Source organism: Salvelinus fontinalis, chromosome 20 (genome assembly GCF_029448725.1).
Source record: "Salvelinus fontinalis isolate EN_2023a chromosome 20, ASM2944872v1, whole genome shotgun sequence".
Lineage (NCBI taxonomy): Eukaryota > Metazoa > Chordata > Actinopteri > Salmoniformes > Salmonidae > Salvelinus > Salvelinus fontinalis.
Genome location: NC_074684.1, coordinates 32,628,833 through 32,647,424, shown reverse-complemented (window position 1 = coordinate 32,647,424; position 18,592 = coordinate 32,628,833). Strand labels below are relative to the sequence as shown.

The 18,592-nt window shown below is 42.5% G+C and overlaps 1 protein-coding gene across 2 annotated transcripts in view; it reads right to left on the bottom strand.

The window, feature by feature from the left end:
* Positions 1-1,607: 1,607 nt before the first annotated feature.
* kif26aa (kinesin family member 26Aa) overlaps positions 1,608-18,592 on the bottom strand; it is a 72,545-nt gene continuing 55,560 nt past the window's right edge. Inside the window, exons 10-13 of one of the 2 annotated variants that reach the window (XM_055873252.1) lie at positions 18,361-18,557; positions 16,307-16,327; positions 15,192-15,342; positions 1,608-3,946 (exon numbers count right to left, since the gene is read on the bottom strand). In XM_055873252.1, coding sequence (XP_055729227.1) covers positions 3,756-3,946; positions 15,192-15,342; positions 16,307-16,327; positions 18,361-18,557 — 560 coding nt within the window. In that variant the 3' untranslated portion in view covers positions 1,608-3,755. The remainder of the gene's footprint in view (positions 3,947-15,191; positions 15,343-16,306; positions 16,328-18,360; positions 18,558-18,592) is intronic. The other variant, XM_055873253.1, reaches the window with a different exon arrangement.

Here is an 18,592-nt window from a genome sequence, read left to right as displayed (position 1 = left end):
TTGCTCACAACAATTTTGGTAGCCAAAGACTACACCCATTCGTCTGTGATTGGTCAACAGTACTACACCTAGTAGGAGTGGGAACATTAATTGTTTGTTGTCATTCTACAAGAGAGAACTAGTTTTCACATTTTTTCACTTGAGATATACTGCACCAAATATCTTACCTAGATGTAAAATTGTGCGACTAAGACCTCCTCAGCAGAAACGTCAAAATAAATTACAGATTTCTTGATTTATCTTGACTATATTAATTCTGACTATTTTGAGGAAGTGTTTCTAGCTATTTTGTTTCTATGGTGGCTCAAATGTGAAAAACAAAACAATTGAAAGCATTTGAGAAACGAAAAGGAGTGCAACATGAAAATATTTTCTTATTTACATTGTGTACTTTTTGATGGTCCCTAACTCTTACTGTGTCTCCAAGTGGCCACACACCTCTCCAAAGTGTGCACAGTTCTATAGATAGGCTAATTGGGCTAACTCATCCCACCTGCGAACACACACACAAGACACCACATCCCCGAAACAAACTCATCTTTGAATTCAGTCATGGCCGTTAGCATTTCTTAATGAACCAAATCTAAAATGAGGTCAAATCAGGAAGTGCAGTCACCCTTTAAATGCTGTACATTTAGTTTATGAGCTGTATCGAGAAAAGCATACCACCTGTCACCTTGATAAAACATTTTTTATCACACGTTGGTTTATATTCAGAGGATACAGTTTGCTTGGCTTCATATCGGAGCAGCCGTGCTCACTGGAAACCCATAAAAGAAAACAAAACTCAACATTTGTTTTGCCAGAGGAGTGGACCAGTAAATGAAGGCCTCATGTACACTCCTATGTAGAAGGGAAAGAGAGGGCAGTATGTGTCAGCCAACATTTCCCTGCTGTGTTTTTGGATGTAATGAATGGCAATGCCATCTCTCTGAGATAAGAAAAAGCAATTTGTGGCATTAGCGGTTTGATACCATGGGTTCTCTGAGTGCAAATCACGGGGCCTTTTGGAAAACTTCAGAAATGCATCCTTCCTTCCTACCTTCCTTGAAGTAATCAGAGATCTGAATTGGTTGGATTGGTGAAAGTAATTGGGTGGTAACCTTTCTTACACCTATCCAATCGCGTATAGATCTGTTCTTACCTCAAGGAATCAGGGAAGGAAGGATGCATTTGACAGTAATCGAACAGGGCCCTAGAAGCTAGCGTATTCAGACGATATCATACAGTAGAGTGTACATTTGAGCAATTAACAGACAGACTGTGGCTGGGTCCTGTCTGACTAATTATAAAAACAGCAGGACTTCGTGTAAGCAGCATGTGCGTTCTCTTCTCTGGTCCCATATGCAAATGCTTCCAGGTGCTTGGGCAAATTGATCAGCGAGATCATTTCAAATGTCTGAAATGCTAGCATAGAGAGATAATGTTGTTTGATGTAGATAGGATGCTTGTCCATGATATGGATGTGACACAGAGTATAAATTGTACTCTTAGGCCAAAATGTAATCAATTGCAGATAAAGGAAATCACACCGATGGTTCGCTCAGAATGTTTCGTCTGTATCAGAGGTGAAAAATAAGTAAATAACTTTGATTTCCACAGTCGACTATAAACAAGAGGATTAAGATCCTTTATTGACACGTAATGCACACTGTAATACTATACACTTCCTTTCTTTTTCCTTTTTTACAAATGATTAGAAAACTGTACAGTATAAAACCAAAGACGATAGGAAAACGGGTTTATATATTAAAGATCTTACATTACCTGGTCAACACATCTTAGAAATGTGTTTGTTTGGCAAAACTTTTTTTTCAAACTGAATACAAAGGCATGTTACGAAAATGATAAGAATGATCTCATGCAGCAACTTCTAAAAAGGGCCTGAGAATTCCTCCATAGTAGGACAAAAGAAGAGTACATTTTCATTAGATGGTTTCAACCTCTTAACCAAGGTAATTTAACACGGACGTACAGTACATGTTTGCAAGGGAAAGAAAACACTTGAAACAGCAAGAGGTAAATGTTTGACTTTTTGACAGTCCAGAGGGAAATGCAATGCATCTATGCCTTATCTGGCCCATTGAGCCCCTTGATACGACTCTAGAGAAGTTCTCAGAGATGACGTACTAACATATGGCTTGCATGAGGACCAACTAACCATTTGAGATAAACAAACATTCAGCATTTAGGACAAAAAGCACAGGACACAGTGCAACATCTATATACTGAATAACCCAACACTGTGGTATTTGTGGTATTAGACTCACTGCACATTGGTGGGTGAAAAGGGGTTGGAATGCATAGTCAGAACTAGTTTCCTCATATCATTGGCAGGTCATCCTTTTGGCTTCTCACCTCCAACCCTTACGGAGACAGACATCACATTGTGCTTCCTTCACATAGCCACTTGATTGAAACAAGTTTAGTCATACATTTCAAACCTCATTCATATTTTGTGAGTTCATTCACAAGGATATCCATGGGAAATGCCTCAGCTAGAGTTGGTTCAATTCCATCACCAATCCAGCCCCGAAATTGACTTGTAATAAAGTGAAATGTTTGATAAATTTATATATTTTATGAAAAGGGTAGCTTTCAAAACAAATACAATATGTTAATTAACTGGAATTAAATTGTAATATACCCCAACACTGCAAGCAGGTAGAAATGAGTGAAATTGTGTCCAGAATCTGGCACAGATTTTCAACATTGTTCTCTTTAACACACTGCAGACCTGGGCATTGAATAAAGTCTTGGGCACTTAAATGGCAACTGGCTGATTTACGAGCTGCCACCGGTCACATTACTTAAACGCCACAAGGTCAAAGACTTCTGCAAAGACCTATGGGAATGTCTCTCTCTCTCTCTCTCTCTCTCTCTCTTGCAGATCATAATCTCGCAAGATGATGGTAACTATAAGAGACAATGCCATTCCGTATGGATTGTACATTTTTCTGCACAACTGACTGCAAACTGAGCTTATAACTAACCGTAAGTCAGTTTTGAGCTCAAATCAATCCTGACAGCCTTCTACTAGCGCAGACATTCGGAACGGATACAAACGTTTGTTCTTACTCAAAGGAAACTCATTGGCCAACAGAACTTCTCACTACTGGCGTAGAAGGCTGTAAAACATTTTTGAAGACAAAGAAAGGCAAAGGTTCGGGTATGCAATAATGATCAACTTATTGCTTTTCTCTCATTTTATTCATGGTTTGTTTTTTCATCATACCCAAAAAGATATTCTTTTTTTTACATACTTTGTGATCATATAAATACACTATACAACAATACAGTACAAAATACAATTTTTCTCATAAGGAATACATTTAGAGTTTGCTCGGGTAAGCTGGTTTTAAGACTAGCACTGATCAGAAAAAAAAGATATTCCCTTGGAATCAGTCTGATCAAGGCACATTCTGGTGACGGTGACAAAGGTGTTCGGTCGTCCTTGGTTAGAGCTTTCCTTCCTCCCACAGGAAACGTAGAAAGTTTGTCCAAAGTTCCATTTAATTGTACTCTGATCGAAGCCAGGCTTTCTCTACTGTACAAGTAGCACACCAGCACCTCTGTTCCTTTATCCATTCATATGGTAACCTCTGTAACCTACACCGGTTGACTTTCACGTTAGTCCTCTTTCCCATCGGCCTATCCTCCTCCTTTGACTCTATCATCAGTCTCTCAGGCTCTGAACAGCTTGTTTTGCTCCGTTGCCCTTTCACGTCGACTTTCTCTCACTTGCTCTCGCTTTCTCACACCTCCACACCTCCTTTCTGTTGCCCCCCTTGCGTGACAGCGGTCGCCGACACTACGATGTCGAAGCAGGTCTCCATCATGACACGCGACTTGCATAGGTTGACACAGTACTCCAGCTCGCCCGTGGCCTGCTCCAAAGCCTCCAGGTACTCCTGGGACTCTTTGTCCAGATCCGGGTCCACCTCAACTATGGGGGGGGGGGAGAAAAAGAGAGAAAGATGGAGAGATTAGCATCAGCGATGAGCAGTAGCTAACGCCATCAGTTGTACAACAAAAGTTCAGAAGACGTACAGAATTTAAAAAACACAGATAAAAGATGTAGCCACTCTTGACATTTTGTTGACCATACATCATGTATGTACAGGGAATCTTCATATCTGTGGGAAAAAACCTATCCTAATGCCGTCTCCCTATAATGGGTGATCAGAGACGCAATAAGTCAGTGTTGGGGTCAAACTAAAATCCCAATTAAATCATTGAAAAAAGGCCTACTTTCAATTACTTCTGCGGAAGTATTCACCCCCTTGGCATTTTTCCTATTTTGTTGCCTTACAACCTGAAATTAAAATAGATTTTTTCAGGGGGGGTTTTATCATTTGATTTACATAACATGCCTACCACTTTGAAGATGCAAAATATTTTTTATTGTGAAACAAACAAGAAATAAGACAAAAAAACTGAAAACTTGAGCGTGCATAACTATTCACCCCCCCAAAGTCAATACTTTGTAGAGCCACCATTTGCAGCAATTACATCTGCAAGTCTCTTAGGGTATGTCTCTATAAGCTTGGCACATCTAGCCACTGGGATTTTTGCCCATTCTTCAAGGCAAAACTGCTCCAGCTCCTTCAAGTTGGATGGGTTCCACTGGTGTACAGAAATCTTTAAGTCATACCACAGATTCCTCAATTGAAGGTCTGGACTTTGACTAGGCCATTTCAAGACATTTAAATGTTTCCCCTTAAACCACTTAAGTGTTGCTTTAGCAGTATGTCCATTGTCCTGCTGGAAGGTGAACCTCCGTTCCAGTCTCAAATCTTTGGAAGACTGGAACAGGTTTCCCTCAAGATTTTCCCTGTATTTAGCGCCGTCCATCATTCCTTCAATTCTGACCAGTTTCCCAGTCCCTGCCGATGAAAAACATCCCCACAGCATGAGACTTCACTGTGGGGATGGTGTTCTCGTGGTGATGGGAGGTGTTGGGTTTGCGCCAGACATAGGGTTTTCCTTGATGGCCAAAAAGCTACATTTTTGTCTCGTCTGACTAGAGTACCTTCTTCCATATGTTTCGGGAGTCTCCAACATGCCTTTTGGCGAACACCAAACGTGTTTGCTTATATATTTTTTCTTTAAGCAACGGCCTTTTTCTGGCAACTCTTCCGTAAAGCCGAGCTCTGTGGAGTGTACGGCTTAAAGTGGTCCTATGGACAGATACTCCAATCTCCACTGTGGAGCTTTGCAGCTCCTTCAGAGTTATCTTTGATCTCTTTGTTGCCTCTCTGATTAGTGCCCTCCTTGCCTGGTCTGTGAGTTTTGGTGTGCAGTCCTCTCTTGGCAGCTTTGTTGTGGTGCTATATTCTTTCCATTTTTAATAATGGATATAATGGTGCTATAATGGTGGGATGTTCAAAGTGTTGGATATTTTTTGATAACCCAACCCTGATCTGTACGTCTCCACAACTTTGTCCCTGACCTGTTTGGAGAGCTCCTTGGTCTTCATGGTGCCGCTTGCTTGGTGGTGCCCTTAGATTGCACACAGGTGGACTTTATTTAACTAATTATGTGACTTCTGAAGGTAGTTCTTGCAACAGATCTTATTTAGGGGCTTCATATCAAAGGGGGTGAATACATATGCACGCACCACTTTTCCGATTTTTATTTTGTAAATTTCACTTCACCAATTTGGACTATTTTGTGTATGTCCATTACATGAAATCCAAATAAAATCAATTTAAATTCAGGTTGTAATGCAACAAAATAGGAAAAACTCCAAGGGGGATGAATACTTTTACAAGGCACTGTATACCCCCTATACTAACATGTTACCTACTAATATACACCAGACATGGTTAGAGAGAGAAGTTGAGAGGGAGAGATCAGAAAGGGAGAGAGATGTGGAGAGAAAGAGAGATCAGAGAATGAATGAGAGAGATATAATTTATTGGAATTTACTCCAAGCCTGCTATCAGTGCATCCCATGATGCACTATAAACAAGGTCGGCTCACTATGTGATACAGTACTTCTACTAATCTCTATAACTGTGTGGCTCCACTGTGACCGCTCATCCATCGTCACACCTTTTACAGCTTTAAAAGTCATACAGGGACATGAAGATTAATGATGACATGTCTTTGACAGAGCTGGATACGCTGGTATGTCTGATGGAAGCTGCTCAAGACACACTACCCTCATAATCACAACATGAAAGAATGATTTATATAGCTTGACTGCTCCCATCATGGGCTTGGACCAACCGGCGGTCCCTAAACCAATGGGAAACATCTCAGGGAAATAGGGTTTGGAGATGTAGCGGAGGGAAAATAATGCCTTATTGATTTCAAGACGCATACCGGTACACATACCACCCCCAACCCGTCTGCACACGTGAGAACACACGCACAGGATTTTTGCAAAGAGAAGGATTTCAAACGGCTTTTTCTCTTCCTCTATATCCGTAGTAAAGTCATAAGGTGGGTTACTTTTGAATTCAGCTACCTTATGTCACGACTTCCGCCGAAGTCGGTCCCTCTCCTTGTTCGGGCTGTTTTCGGTGGTCGGTCGAAGTCACCAGCCTTCTAGCCATCACCGATCCACTTTTCATTTTACATTTGTTTTGTCTTTGTCTTACACACCTGGTTTCAATCCCCCAATTACTTGTTCATTATTTAACCCTCTGTTCCCCCATGTTTGTTTGTGAGTAATTATTTGTATGTAAGACGTTCCGTTATGTGGGCTCGCATTATTGTATTATATTTGTCTATTTTGAGTAAATTACGTTTATTTACTCATATCTGCTGTCCTGCGCCTGACTCCTCTACACAAGCTACACACAGACCACATTACACCGTAGTTAACGTTTCTTCATGTCCGTTTACTCAAATAACAATGGAACTTCAGAAACGAGCACGTGAAAAAAGTTACTGATTCCTGATTCCCTTTGGCTGCTTACTTTTGTAGTGTTCTCGGGCGTAACACTAACAATATTATTTATATATTATATTATTTATATGAACTCAGCAAAAACAGAAACGCCCTCTCACTGTCAACTGTGTTTATTTTCAGCAAACTTAACATGTGTAGATATTTGTATGAACATAACAAGATTCAACAACTGAGACATTAACTGAACAAGTTCCACAGACATGTGACTAACATAAATGGAATAATGTGTCCCTGAACAAAGGGGTGGTCAAAATCAAAAGTAAAAGTCAGTATCTGGTGTGGCCACCAGCTGCGTTAAGTACTGCAGTGCATCTCCTCCTCATGGACTGCACCAGATTTGCCAGTTCTTGCTGTGAGATGTTACCCCACTCTTCCACCAAGGCACCTGCAAGTTCCCTGACATTTCTGGGGGGAATGGCCCTAGACCTCTCCCTCCGATTCAACAGGTCCTAGACGTGCTCAATGGGATTGAGATCCGGGCTTTTCGCTGTCCATGGCAGAACACTGACATTCCTGTCTTGCAGGAAATCAGGCACAGAACAAGCAGTATGGCTGGTGGCATTGTCATGCTGGGGGGTCATGTCAGGATGAGCCTGCAGGAAAGGTACCACATGAGGGAGGAGGATGTCGTCCCTGTAAAGTACAGCATTGAGATTGACTGCAATGACAACAAGCTCAGTCCGATGGCGCTGTGACACACCGCCCCAGACCTTGACGGACCCTCCACCTCCAAATCTATCCCACTCCAGAGTACTTGCCTCGGTGTAACGCTCATTCCTTCGACGATAAACGCGAATCCTGGTGAGAAGAAACCACGACTCGTCAGTGAAAAGCACTTTTTTCCAGTCCTGTCTGGTCCAGCGACGGTGGGTTTGTGCCCATAGGTGACGTTGTTGCCGGTGATGTCTGGTGAGAACTTGCCTTACAACAGGCATACAAGCCCTCAGTCCAGCCTCTCTCAGGCTATTACGGACAGTCTGAGCACTGATGGAGGGATTGTGTGTTCCTGGTGTAACTCGGGCAGTTGTTGTTGCCATCCTGTACCTGTCCCGCAGGTGTGATGTTCAGATGTACCGATCCTGTGCAGGTGTTGTTCCACGTGGTCTGCCACTGCGAGGACGATCAGCTGTCCGTCCTGTCTCCCTGTAGCGCTGTCTTAGGCGTCTCACAGTACGGACATTGCAATTTATTGCCCTGGCCACATCTGCATTCCTCATGCCTCCTTGCAGCATGCCTAAGGCACGTTCACGCATATCAGCGGGGACCCTCGGCATCTTTCTTTTGGTGTTTTTCAGATTCAGTAGAAATGTCTTTTTAGTGTCCTAAGTTTTCATAACTGTGACCTTAATTGCCTGCCGTCTGTAAGCTTAACGACCGTTCCACAGGTGCATGTTCATTAATTGTTTATGGATCATTGAACAAGCATGGGAAACAGTGTTTAAACCCTTTATAATGAAGATCTATATGGATATGTATATGTATGTGAATGTACAGTTGAAGTCGGCAGTTTACATACACCTTAGCCAAATACATCAAAACTCAGTTTTTCACAATTCCTGACATTTAATCCTAGTAAAAATTCCCTGTCTTAGTTCAGTTAGGATCACCACTTTATTTTAACCTCACTAGGGTAGGGGGCACTATTTTCACCTCCGGATGAAAGTAAAAGTATACTGCCTGCTACTCGGGCCCAGAAGCTAGGATATGTATATAATTGGTAGATTTGGATAGACACTCTAAAGTTTCTAAAACTGTTAACATTATGTCTGTGAGTATAACAGAACTGATATGGCAGGCGAAACCCTGAGGACAAACCATCCCAAAACAAACAAAATTCCACCTACCTCTATTTTCAATGGCTATCACTTTCATTATAAGGCCAAGTACTCCCAGATTGCAGTTCCTAGGACTTCCACTAGATGTCAACAGTCTTTAGAAAGAGTTTGTTGTTGGTTTTTGGAAAAATGAGCCAGAAATTTTTGTTTTTCTAGGTGGCTCCCATTTTGTCTGTAGTATTTCCAAGCGCGTGGAAGAGATCGTCATAAATTGTATAGTTTATTTACGTATAAGGATACCTAAGGTTTGATTATAAACGTTGTTTGACTTGTATGGAAAAGTTTATTAGTAACGTTTGGGATTCATTTTGTATGCATTTTGATGGAGGGAAACTTGGTGGATTATTGACTGAAGCGCGCCAGCTAAACTTAATTTTTATGGATATAAAGAAGGACATTGTCGAACAAAATGACAATTTGTGATGTAACTGGGACCTTTTGGAGTGCCAACAGAAGAAGATCATCAAAGGTAAGGCATTTCTAATATCGCTATTTCTGACTTTCGTGTCGCACCTGCCTGGTTGAAATATGTTTTTCATGTGTTTGTATGCGAGGCGCTGTCCTCAGATAATCACATGGTTTGCTTTCGCCGTAAAGACTTTTTGAAATCTGACACCGCGGCTGGATTAACAAGAAGTTAAGCTTTATTTGATGTATTACACTTGTGATTTTATGAAAGTTATGAAAGCTCTACAATTTCACCAGATGGAAGTTAACCTGTTGAGGCTGGGGGCGCTGTTGTCACTATTTATGCTAATCGTGTAATTTTTGAAACGGCTTCCCACAAAATTCTTGATCGTACAATATGCATATTATTATTATTATTGGATAGAAAACAGTCTATAGTTTCTATAGGAGTTGAAATTTTGTCTCTAAGTGGAACAGAACCCATTCTACAGCAATTTCCCTGACATGGAGTCAGATTTCAGAAATGTTGGCCCCTGATCTGGAGTCAGTTAAAAGGCCACTGTTATTGCTATGAGTATACGGACACTGCTTACGTCTTCCCCTGGATGCCTTTACGTGATGACGATTTGAATGGGGTCGATTGCGCGTTCACAGGCACTATAAATTAAAAAACCCTGTAGCTAGCAACTCTTTTCTTGGTGCGTCATGCGCGTGGAGGACACCGACCGGCACCTGTTCCAAGCATTAGTGTTGGGAGTAATCTTTCTCCGGTCATGTTAAGACTCGTTATAGGAGTTAAAAACATCATAAGGTAGTTAATTTAAAGCGTTTTATAGCAATTTATATCCGTTTAGTGCGATTTTGGGACATTTATTTCTGAAACGCTGTGAATCGCTGGGCACGCTTCCAGTTCATCCCGAACGCAGTTGGCATTTCCACATGGCAAGAGGACAGCTTTCCACCAAAAGACGATTAGACCCAAGAAAGGATCCTTTGCCCAAGATACTGATGGAAGAACAGCTCAAAGTAGGACATTTTTATTATGATAAATCGTGTTTCTGTCGAAAAATGTTAGTGGCTTAGGACGCCATGTTTTTTGACGTAGCTTCGCTTGGCGCAAACTGTATTGAAAAGTAAGGATCATTTAAAAAATGTAAATCCGCGATTGTATTAAGAATTAAATTGTCTATCAATCGCTGTCCACCCTATATTTTTTAGTCACGTTTATGAGTATTTATGTATAAGAGTAGATCACTGTCTAATATGGCGCACCAACATTTTCTCACCAGCTCGGCTACTTTTGTCATTGTGTAACCATGATTTTGGTGGCTAAATATGCACATTTTCGAACAAACTGTATATGCATGTTGTAATGTGATGTTACAGGGGTGTCATCTGAAGAATTCTGAGAAGGTTAGTGAAAAAATAATATATTTTGGCGATGTTTACGTTATCGCTCACTTTGGCTAGAATTAATGCTGGGGTAATGTTTGCACATGTGCTATGCTAATATAACGATTTATTGTGTTTTCGCTGTAAGACACTTAGAAAATCTGAAATATTGTCTGTATTCACAGGATCTGTGTCTTTCGATTAGTGTATGCTGTGTATTTTTACGAAATGTTTGATGATTAGTAAGTAGGTAAACACGTTGCTCTATGTAGTTATTCTAGTCCATTTGTGACGGTGGGTGCAATTGTAACCTATGCCATCTACCTGAAATATGCACATTTTTCTAACAAAACCTATCCCATACCATAAATATGTTATCAGACTGTCATCTGATGAGTTTTTTTCTTGGTTAGGGGCTATAAATATCTTAGTTTAGCCGAATTAGTGATAGCTACTGTTGTTGGTGGACAAATAAAAGATGGTGGATTATGCTAATGTGTTTTTAGCTAATAGATTTACATCTTTACATATTGTGTCTTCCCTGAAAAACATTTTAAAAATCGGACATGTTGGCTGGATTCACAAGATCTGTGTCTTTCATTAGCTGTATTGGACTTTAATGTGTGAAAGTTAAATATTTAAAAAAAATATTTTTTTTGAATTTCGCGGCTCTGCCTTTTCAGTGGGGGTGGGGGGGGTGTGCCGCTAGCGGCACCCTCATCCTAGACAGGTTAACTTCCTGACTGATGTCTTGAGATGTTGCTTCAATATATCCACATAATTCTCCAACCTCATGATGCCATCTATTTTGTGAAGTGCACCAGTCCCTCCTGCAGCAAAGCACCCCCACAACATGATGCTGCCACTCTCGTGCTTCACGGCTAGGATGGTGTTCTTCGGCTTCCAAGCCTCCCCCTTTTTCCTCCAAACATAACGATAGTCATTATGGCCAACAGTTCTATTGTTGCTTCATCAGACCAACGGACATTTCTCCAAAAAGTACGATCTTTGTCCCCATGTGCAGTTATAATCCACAGTCTGGCTTTTTTATGGCGGTTTTGGAGCAGTGGCTTCTTCCTTGCTGATCGGCCTTTCAGGTTATGTCGATATAGGACTCGTTTTACTGTGGATATAGATACTTTTAAACCTGTTTCCTCCAGCATCTTCAAAAGGTCCTTTGCTGTTGTTCTGGGATTGATGTGCACTTTTCACACCGAAGTACGTTCATCTCTAGCAGACAGAATGCGTCTCCTTCCTGAGCGTTATGGCGGCTGCGTGGTCCCATGGTGTTTACACTTGTGTACTATTGTTTGTACAGATGAACGTGGTACCAGACTTGTAAGGGTCTACAATTTTTTTCTGAGGTCTTGGCTGATTTCTTTTGATTTTCCCATGATGTCAAGCAAAGAGGCACTGAGTTTGAAGGTAGGCCTTGAAATACATCCACAGGTACACTTCCAGTTGACTCGAATTGTGTCAATTAGCCTATCAGAAGCTTCTAAAACCATGACATAATTTTCTGGAATTTTTCAAGCTGTTTAAAGGCACAGTCAACTTAGTGTATGTAAACTTCTGACCCACAGCAATTGTGATACAGTGAATTATAGGTGAAATAATCTGTCTGTAAACAATTGTTGGAAAAATTACTCGTGTCATGCACAAAGTAGATGTCCGAACCGACTTGCCAAAACTATAGTTTGTTAACATGAAATTTGTGGAGTAGTTGAAAAACGAGTTTTAATGACTCCAAGATAAGTGTATGTAAACCTCCAACTTCAACTGTACATACTGTTTATGCATGTGTTGTGTTTTTTTACAAATTATATGTTTCTATAACAAGGACTATATCTTTAGCCACCATGTGATGGAAGAATGTGATCAAACTTTAGAAAAAGTAGAGCAAGTATTATTGTACATTTGTATAACTTTTACATATAGGTTATTCAGTTGTAAAGACAGCTCTCCAATCCAAAATGTTTCCATGCTCTTTATCAATATTCCATATGCTACTGGTATTTATATTTCATACTTTCATTTTGTTTATAACCAATTAACCGACTTGCCAAAACTATAGTTTGTTAACAAGATATTTGTGGAGTGGTTGAAAAACGAGTTTTAATGACTCCAACCTAAGTGTATGTAAACATCCGATGTCAACTGTATGTATATGTATGTGTATATGTATGAATATATATATATATATACTGTATATGTGGGTATGTATGTATATATATATAGATATATATTTACCCAAAAGATATATGGGGGATTAGAAACGATGCAGACAATAACATTGATGGAAGCAACAATCTTTCCGCAATATTATAGCTGATCCACCCCTTAAAAAAAGAATACAAATATTTATCATTATACTCCCAAAATACTGTGGCCTCTTTCCCTTGCCGAAGACCTGGAGGCGTTTGGTGTGTTAAGAAGCTTCCAGAAATAGATTATAATGGATAGAGCTCAGCTAGAAAGGAAGGGATCTTCTCTGGGAAACCTTGGGCGACCTGCTCCGCTCAACTGGAAATAGCCTCCTTGTTCTGCAGTGTTGTCTATTTGGGGGTCGGAGAACGGATCCACTTGCTTGCCTTTAGTTTGTGTGCGAGATACGTTAAGTGCCTCCCTAAAAGTGTTTTCCCACATTGACACTGGCAGAAAATAGTTTTTACCACTTTAACAGTTTACCCTAGAAAGGAACCTAAGAGAATCAAACCCATCAAAAAATAAAAAAAGCTATTGGCCGACGTTGCTTCCTTTGTCAATGTTAGTGTTTCTGTATGCGAGAGTGGTTTCAGCTGTTGACCCAATATGGACCACAAGTAGCGTTAACTACAAGGTCACAATGAGGTCAACCACGCACATTTGCTTGACACCTGCACAATGCATTTCATTGAGTGCAATGGCACTGCCATAGGGCATAGGGAATATTGTAGTAACTGGGACAGATGTCACAATGAAGAGCTTGGGAGATCAGCTGCTCCTACAGTGTAGGAATAGTTTGTTTACTATTATGTTCAAGATGGTTCTCGTGTGGCCCAACTCCAACAGAGGATAGCACAGCCTGGAATCGTTAGCTAGTTACACAACTTTGTTGTCCACTTACAATAGCCTCAGAAAGGCTAAATGCAGGAAAGCTGAGCGTGAGAGTGGTCACAGCGAGTGACTTAGAGGTATACATCTCCCTAAGAGAAGCAGTCAATGGTATATTCATTAGCACAAAGCTACGTTTCAAGTAACAATCATTTGTAAAGACAAGAGCAAACAACAGATACACTACATGGCCAAAAGTATGTGGACACCTGCTCGTCGAATATCTCATTCCAAAATGATGGGCATTAATATGGAGTTGGTCCCCCCTTTGCGGCTATAACAGCCTCCACTCTTCTAGGAAGGCTTCCCACTAGATGTTGGAACATTGCTGCAGGGACTTGCTTCCATTCAGCCATAAGAGCATTAGTGAGGTCGGGCACTGATGTTGGGCGATTAGGTTCCAATTCATCCCAAAGGTATTCGATGGGGTTGAGGTCAGGGCTCTGTGTAGGTCAGTAAAGGTCTTCAACACCGATCTCAACAAACCATTTCTGTATTTCTGTTTCAACAAACCCCTCGCTTTGTGCACGGGGGCATTGTCATGCTGAAACAGGAAAGGGCTTTCCCCAAACTGTTGCCACAAACTTGGAAGCACAGAATTATCTAGAACGTATTTGCAGGCTGTTGCGTTAAGATTTCCCTTCACTGGAACTAAGGGGCTTAGCCCGAACCACGAAGAACAGCTCCAGACCATTATTCCTCCTCCACCATACTTTACAGTTGGCACTAAGCATTCGGGCAGGTAGCGTTCTCCTGGCATTCGCTAAACCCAGATTTGTCCGCCGAGCTGCCAGATTGTGAAGCATGATTCATCACTCCAGAGAACGCATTTCTACTGTTCCAGAATCCAATGGAGGCGAGCTTTACACCACTCCAGCCGACGCTTGGCATTGCACATGGTGTTCTTAGGCTTGTGTGCAGCTGCTCGGCCATAGAAACCCATTTCATGAAGCTCCCGACGAACAGTTCTTGTGCTGACGTTGCTTCCAGAGGCAGTTTGGAACTCGGTAGTGAGTGTTGCAACCAAGGACAGATTATTTTTACACGCTTCTACACTCGCCGGTCCCATTCTGTGAGCTTGTGTGGCCTACCACTTTGCGGCTGACCTGTTGTTGCTACTAGACGTTTCCACATCACAATAAAACCACTTACAATGGACCGGGGCAGCTCCAGCAGGGCAGAAATGTGACGAACTGACTTGTTTGGAAAGGTGGCATCCTATGATGGTGCCACGTTGAAAGTCACTGAGCTCTTAAGTACGGGCCATTCTACTGCCAATGTTTGTCTATGGAGATTGCATGGCTGTGTGCTCGATTTTACACACCTCAGCAACGGGTGAGGTTGAAATATCCCGACTCCTCTAATTTGAAGAGGTGTCCACATCCTTTTGGCCATGTATTGTAGAATATAATAGAATACCTGACTGCTGCTTTGACAGTTGGATAAAAGTCCATCTTTAACACAACCCAGTTACAAAACAAGGTGGTACACTTTAAGCACACTTGAAATAGTACACCAGATGTCTGTAGTAAGCTACTCACACTCTCCGGTCCACTTGCCAGGGTCCAGCATCAGCCTGCTCTTGGCATCCTCCAATTCCCCACTCAACCTCTCGTGCTTGGCCCTCAGCTCCCTGATCCGCTGTTGCCTCTTCTCCAGCATCCTCAGCCTTGCGTTGAAGTACAGCAGTCCCTGTGAGAGTAAACGGTAAGGATGGATGGAGTGAGCAGAGAGACAAAAGACGAGTGGAGGAAAGGAGCTGAGTGTGCTCCCTATGGAGAAACCCTGACTTGGATGGAGGGAGGAAAGTAAACAGAGAGAGAGAGAGCGCGAGAGAGAGCGAGAGCGAGAGCGAGAGAGAGCCAGACAGAGGAGTATCTTTAGCCGGACGCTTCGATTAGTAGTTTCGGGAAAGGGAGGTTTAGAGATTATTCAAAATGGAATCAAGAGTGGCTAACCTGTGGAGATTTACCCCCCTGTCCATTGCCGGGGTTAATTAGGATAAATAAAATTAGCATCCACTCTAATCTCTTGCTTTGCTTTAATCTCCAGGACAAACATTGAGCTCAGGGATTAGGTGTAGACGTAGTCCACCAGTACCAAGTTATTGAAAGATAGAATAACAGAACAGATTATTCCTAGATCAGTCCCTCCAGGAATTCTGTAATCGCAATCACCACATAAAACAGTCAAATCACTACAATATTACGGCATAAAACTGTCCCATCACAGCACCACAAAAAGAGGGTTCACAATTTTAACCAATCACCGCACTTCAACCGCATAAAGTGGTTCAATCAAAGCCCCAGGTCAACAAATATTTCTCCAGTCAGTGCAATTTTGTGACAAATTTGACAAAATCCTCACAAATTGTCATGCAACATGTCAGAATTGCTGTAGCAAAATCAAGCATTTTAGCCCCACAGTAAAAAGTCAAAATCCTGGAGGAACTACTAGTTGGAACTGTGTTTTTCATCACTACAAGGGAGGTCAATTGCTTTCGCACAAAATTTGTTTTTGGACACATTTGTGCCACAATATAATGTTTCTATTTCACAAGGCATAGCAGAATGAATTAATTCCATGCTTCATGCATCTTCCATTTTAGCACATGATCTAATAATCAAGGCGCATCCATCGAGTTTAATGAACAAACCTTTTCCACATCCTGGAATGGCTGTGAGATGAGAGAGAGAGAGCAGAAAAAAATACATTATTAACATTCGCTAATGCAAAGATAATACACAATTTAAATGGATGCACTTTGAAATGCAATTAATCACACACACACACACACACACACACACACACACACACACACACACACACACACACACACACACACACACACACACACACACACACACACACACACACACACACACACACAGTTACATGCACATTGCACACACACACACTTAAAATTGTTCATTTTGGGGAGCTCGGGATGACAGGCTCTAAAAGACGAATTGAAGATAATCTTTTCCTAATTGAAAATAAATCAAAGCACCATCAGGCAGAATTGATGTATTTTACCCACTACACTATTCGCTGGATGACTAGGTACTACACTATTCACTGGATGACTGGGTCCTACATTATTTGCTGGGTGACTGGCTCCTACACTATTTGCTGGGTGAATGGGTCCTAAACTTTTTGCTGGGTAACTTGGTCCTAAACTATTCACTGGGTGACTGGGTCCCACTGGTGGGAATGGTTAATGACCCGTGGACATGGAGAGTGGAGAGGCCCATGAAGAGAAATCAGGGGAGGGCCCAGATAGCAGGTGCAACCTTCATCCTCCACCCCTAGTTTCCCCTCTTTCTCCTTGGGCTTCCTCCACCCCTATTTTCCCTTCTTCCTCGTTGGGCTTCCTCCACCCCTAGTTTCCCCTCTTCCTCGTTGGGCTTCCTCCACCCCTAGTTTCCCCTTTTCCTCATTGGGCTTCCTCCACCACTAGTTTCCCCCTTCCTTGTTGGGCTTCCTCCACCCCTAGTTTCCCCGTTTCCTCGTTGGGCTTCCTCTACCCCTAGTTTCCCATCTTCCTCATTGGGCTTCCTTCACCCCTAGTTTCCCCTTTTCCTTGTTGGTCTTCCTCCACCCCTAGTTTCCCCTCTTCCTCGTTGGGCTTTCTCCACCCCTAGTTTCCCGTTTTCCTCATTGGGCTTTCTCCACCCCTAGTTTCCCATTTTCCTCGTTGGGCTTCCTCCACCACTAGTTTCCCCTCTTCCTCGTTCAGCTTCCTCCAACCCTGGTTTCCCCTCTTCCTCGTTGGGCTTCCTCCACCCCTAGTTTCCCCTCTTCCTCTTTGGGCTTCCTCCAGCCCTACTTTCCCCTTTTCCTCATCGGGCTTCCTCTACCCCTAGTTTCCTCTCTTCCTCGTTGGGCTTCCTCCACCCATAGTTTCCCCTTTTTCCTCATAGGGGTTCCTCCATCACTAGTTTCCCCTCTTCCTCATTGGGCTTCCTCCACCACTAGTTTCCCCTCTGCCTCATTGGGCTTCCTCCACCACTAGTTTCCCCTCTGCCTCATTGGGCTTCCTCCACCACTAGTTTCCCCTCTGCCTCATTGGGCTTCCTCCGCCACTAGTTTCCCCTCTGCCTCATTGGGCTTACTCCACCACTAGTTTCCCCTCTACCTCATTGGGCTTACTCCACCACTAGTTTCCCCTCTGCCTCATTGGGCTTCCTCCACCACTAGTTTCCCCTCTGCCTCATTGGGCTTACTCCACCACTAGTTTCCCCTCTGCCTCATTGGGCTTCCTCCACCCCTAGTGTCACTCTTAGTAGTGGATGGATTTAGGGTTCGAGACAGTTTAGGCAGCCTTGCTTTTTAATCTGGATCATGTTCAGTTGAGGCTGATGAACTGGACTGTCCTCCTTAATTTTAGCCCACTGCGAAGGGGAGCCATGCCTGTTACGCAGCCATGATAATCTTGAAATGTTATTTATAAAGTAGACAATTACTGGAGGGAAATTCCTTTTGTCCTTTGGTGAGGTCAAAAGGGGAACTGGTGTGACATGCACAACATTTAAACAAGTAAGGAGAGGAAAAAAAGCAAATAAAATAACATTCCCACACAAATAAGTCAGAATATTCTGGAGTCTACAGTCTGGCTAATTTGTGTACATACACATGCACGCCTGCGCACGCACTCACACACACACCACTTTAGAATGCCAAGAAGCAAGCAGATGGAGAATCTCTAACCTCTGTCCCCGTGGCACCCTCTCGCCTCCTCTGCAGCCGTTCCACGTCGTCGATCTCGTACACCTTGATCTCGAAGGGCTCTTTCAGGGTCCCACCCAAGGGGGGCAAGTCCACCCACTGGCCTGGTACGCCAGCCTTTCTGCCCAGGGAGGAGGTGTCCGGCAGGGGAGCAGGGATGAGACGGCGCCGCTGGAGGCCTGGAGCAAGTGAGTGAAGGGAGTGATCAGTGGGG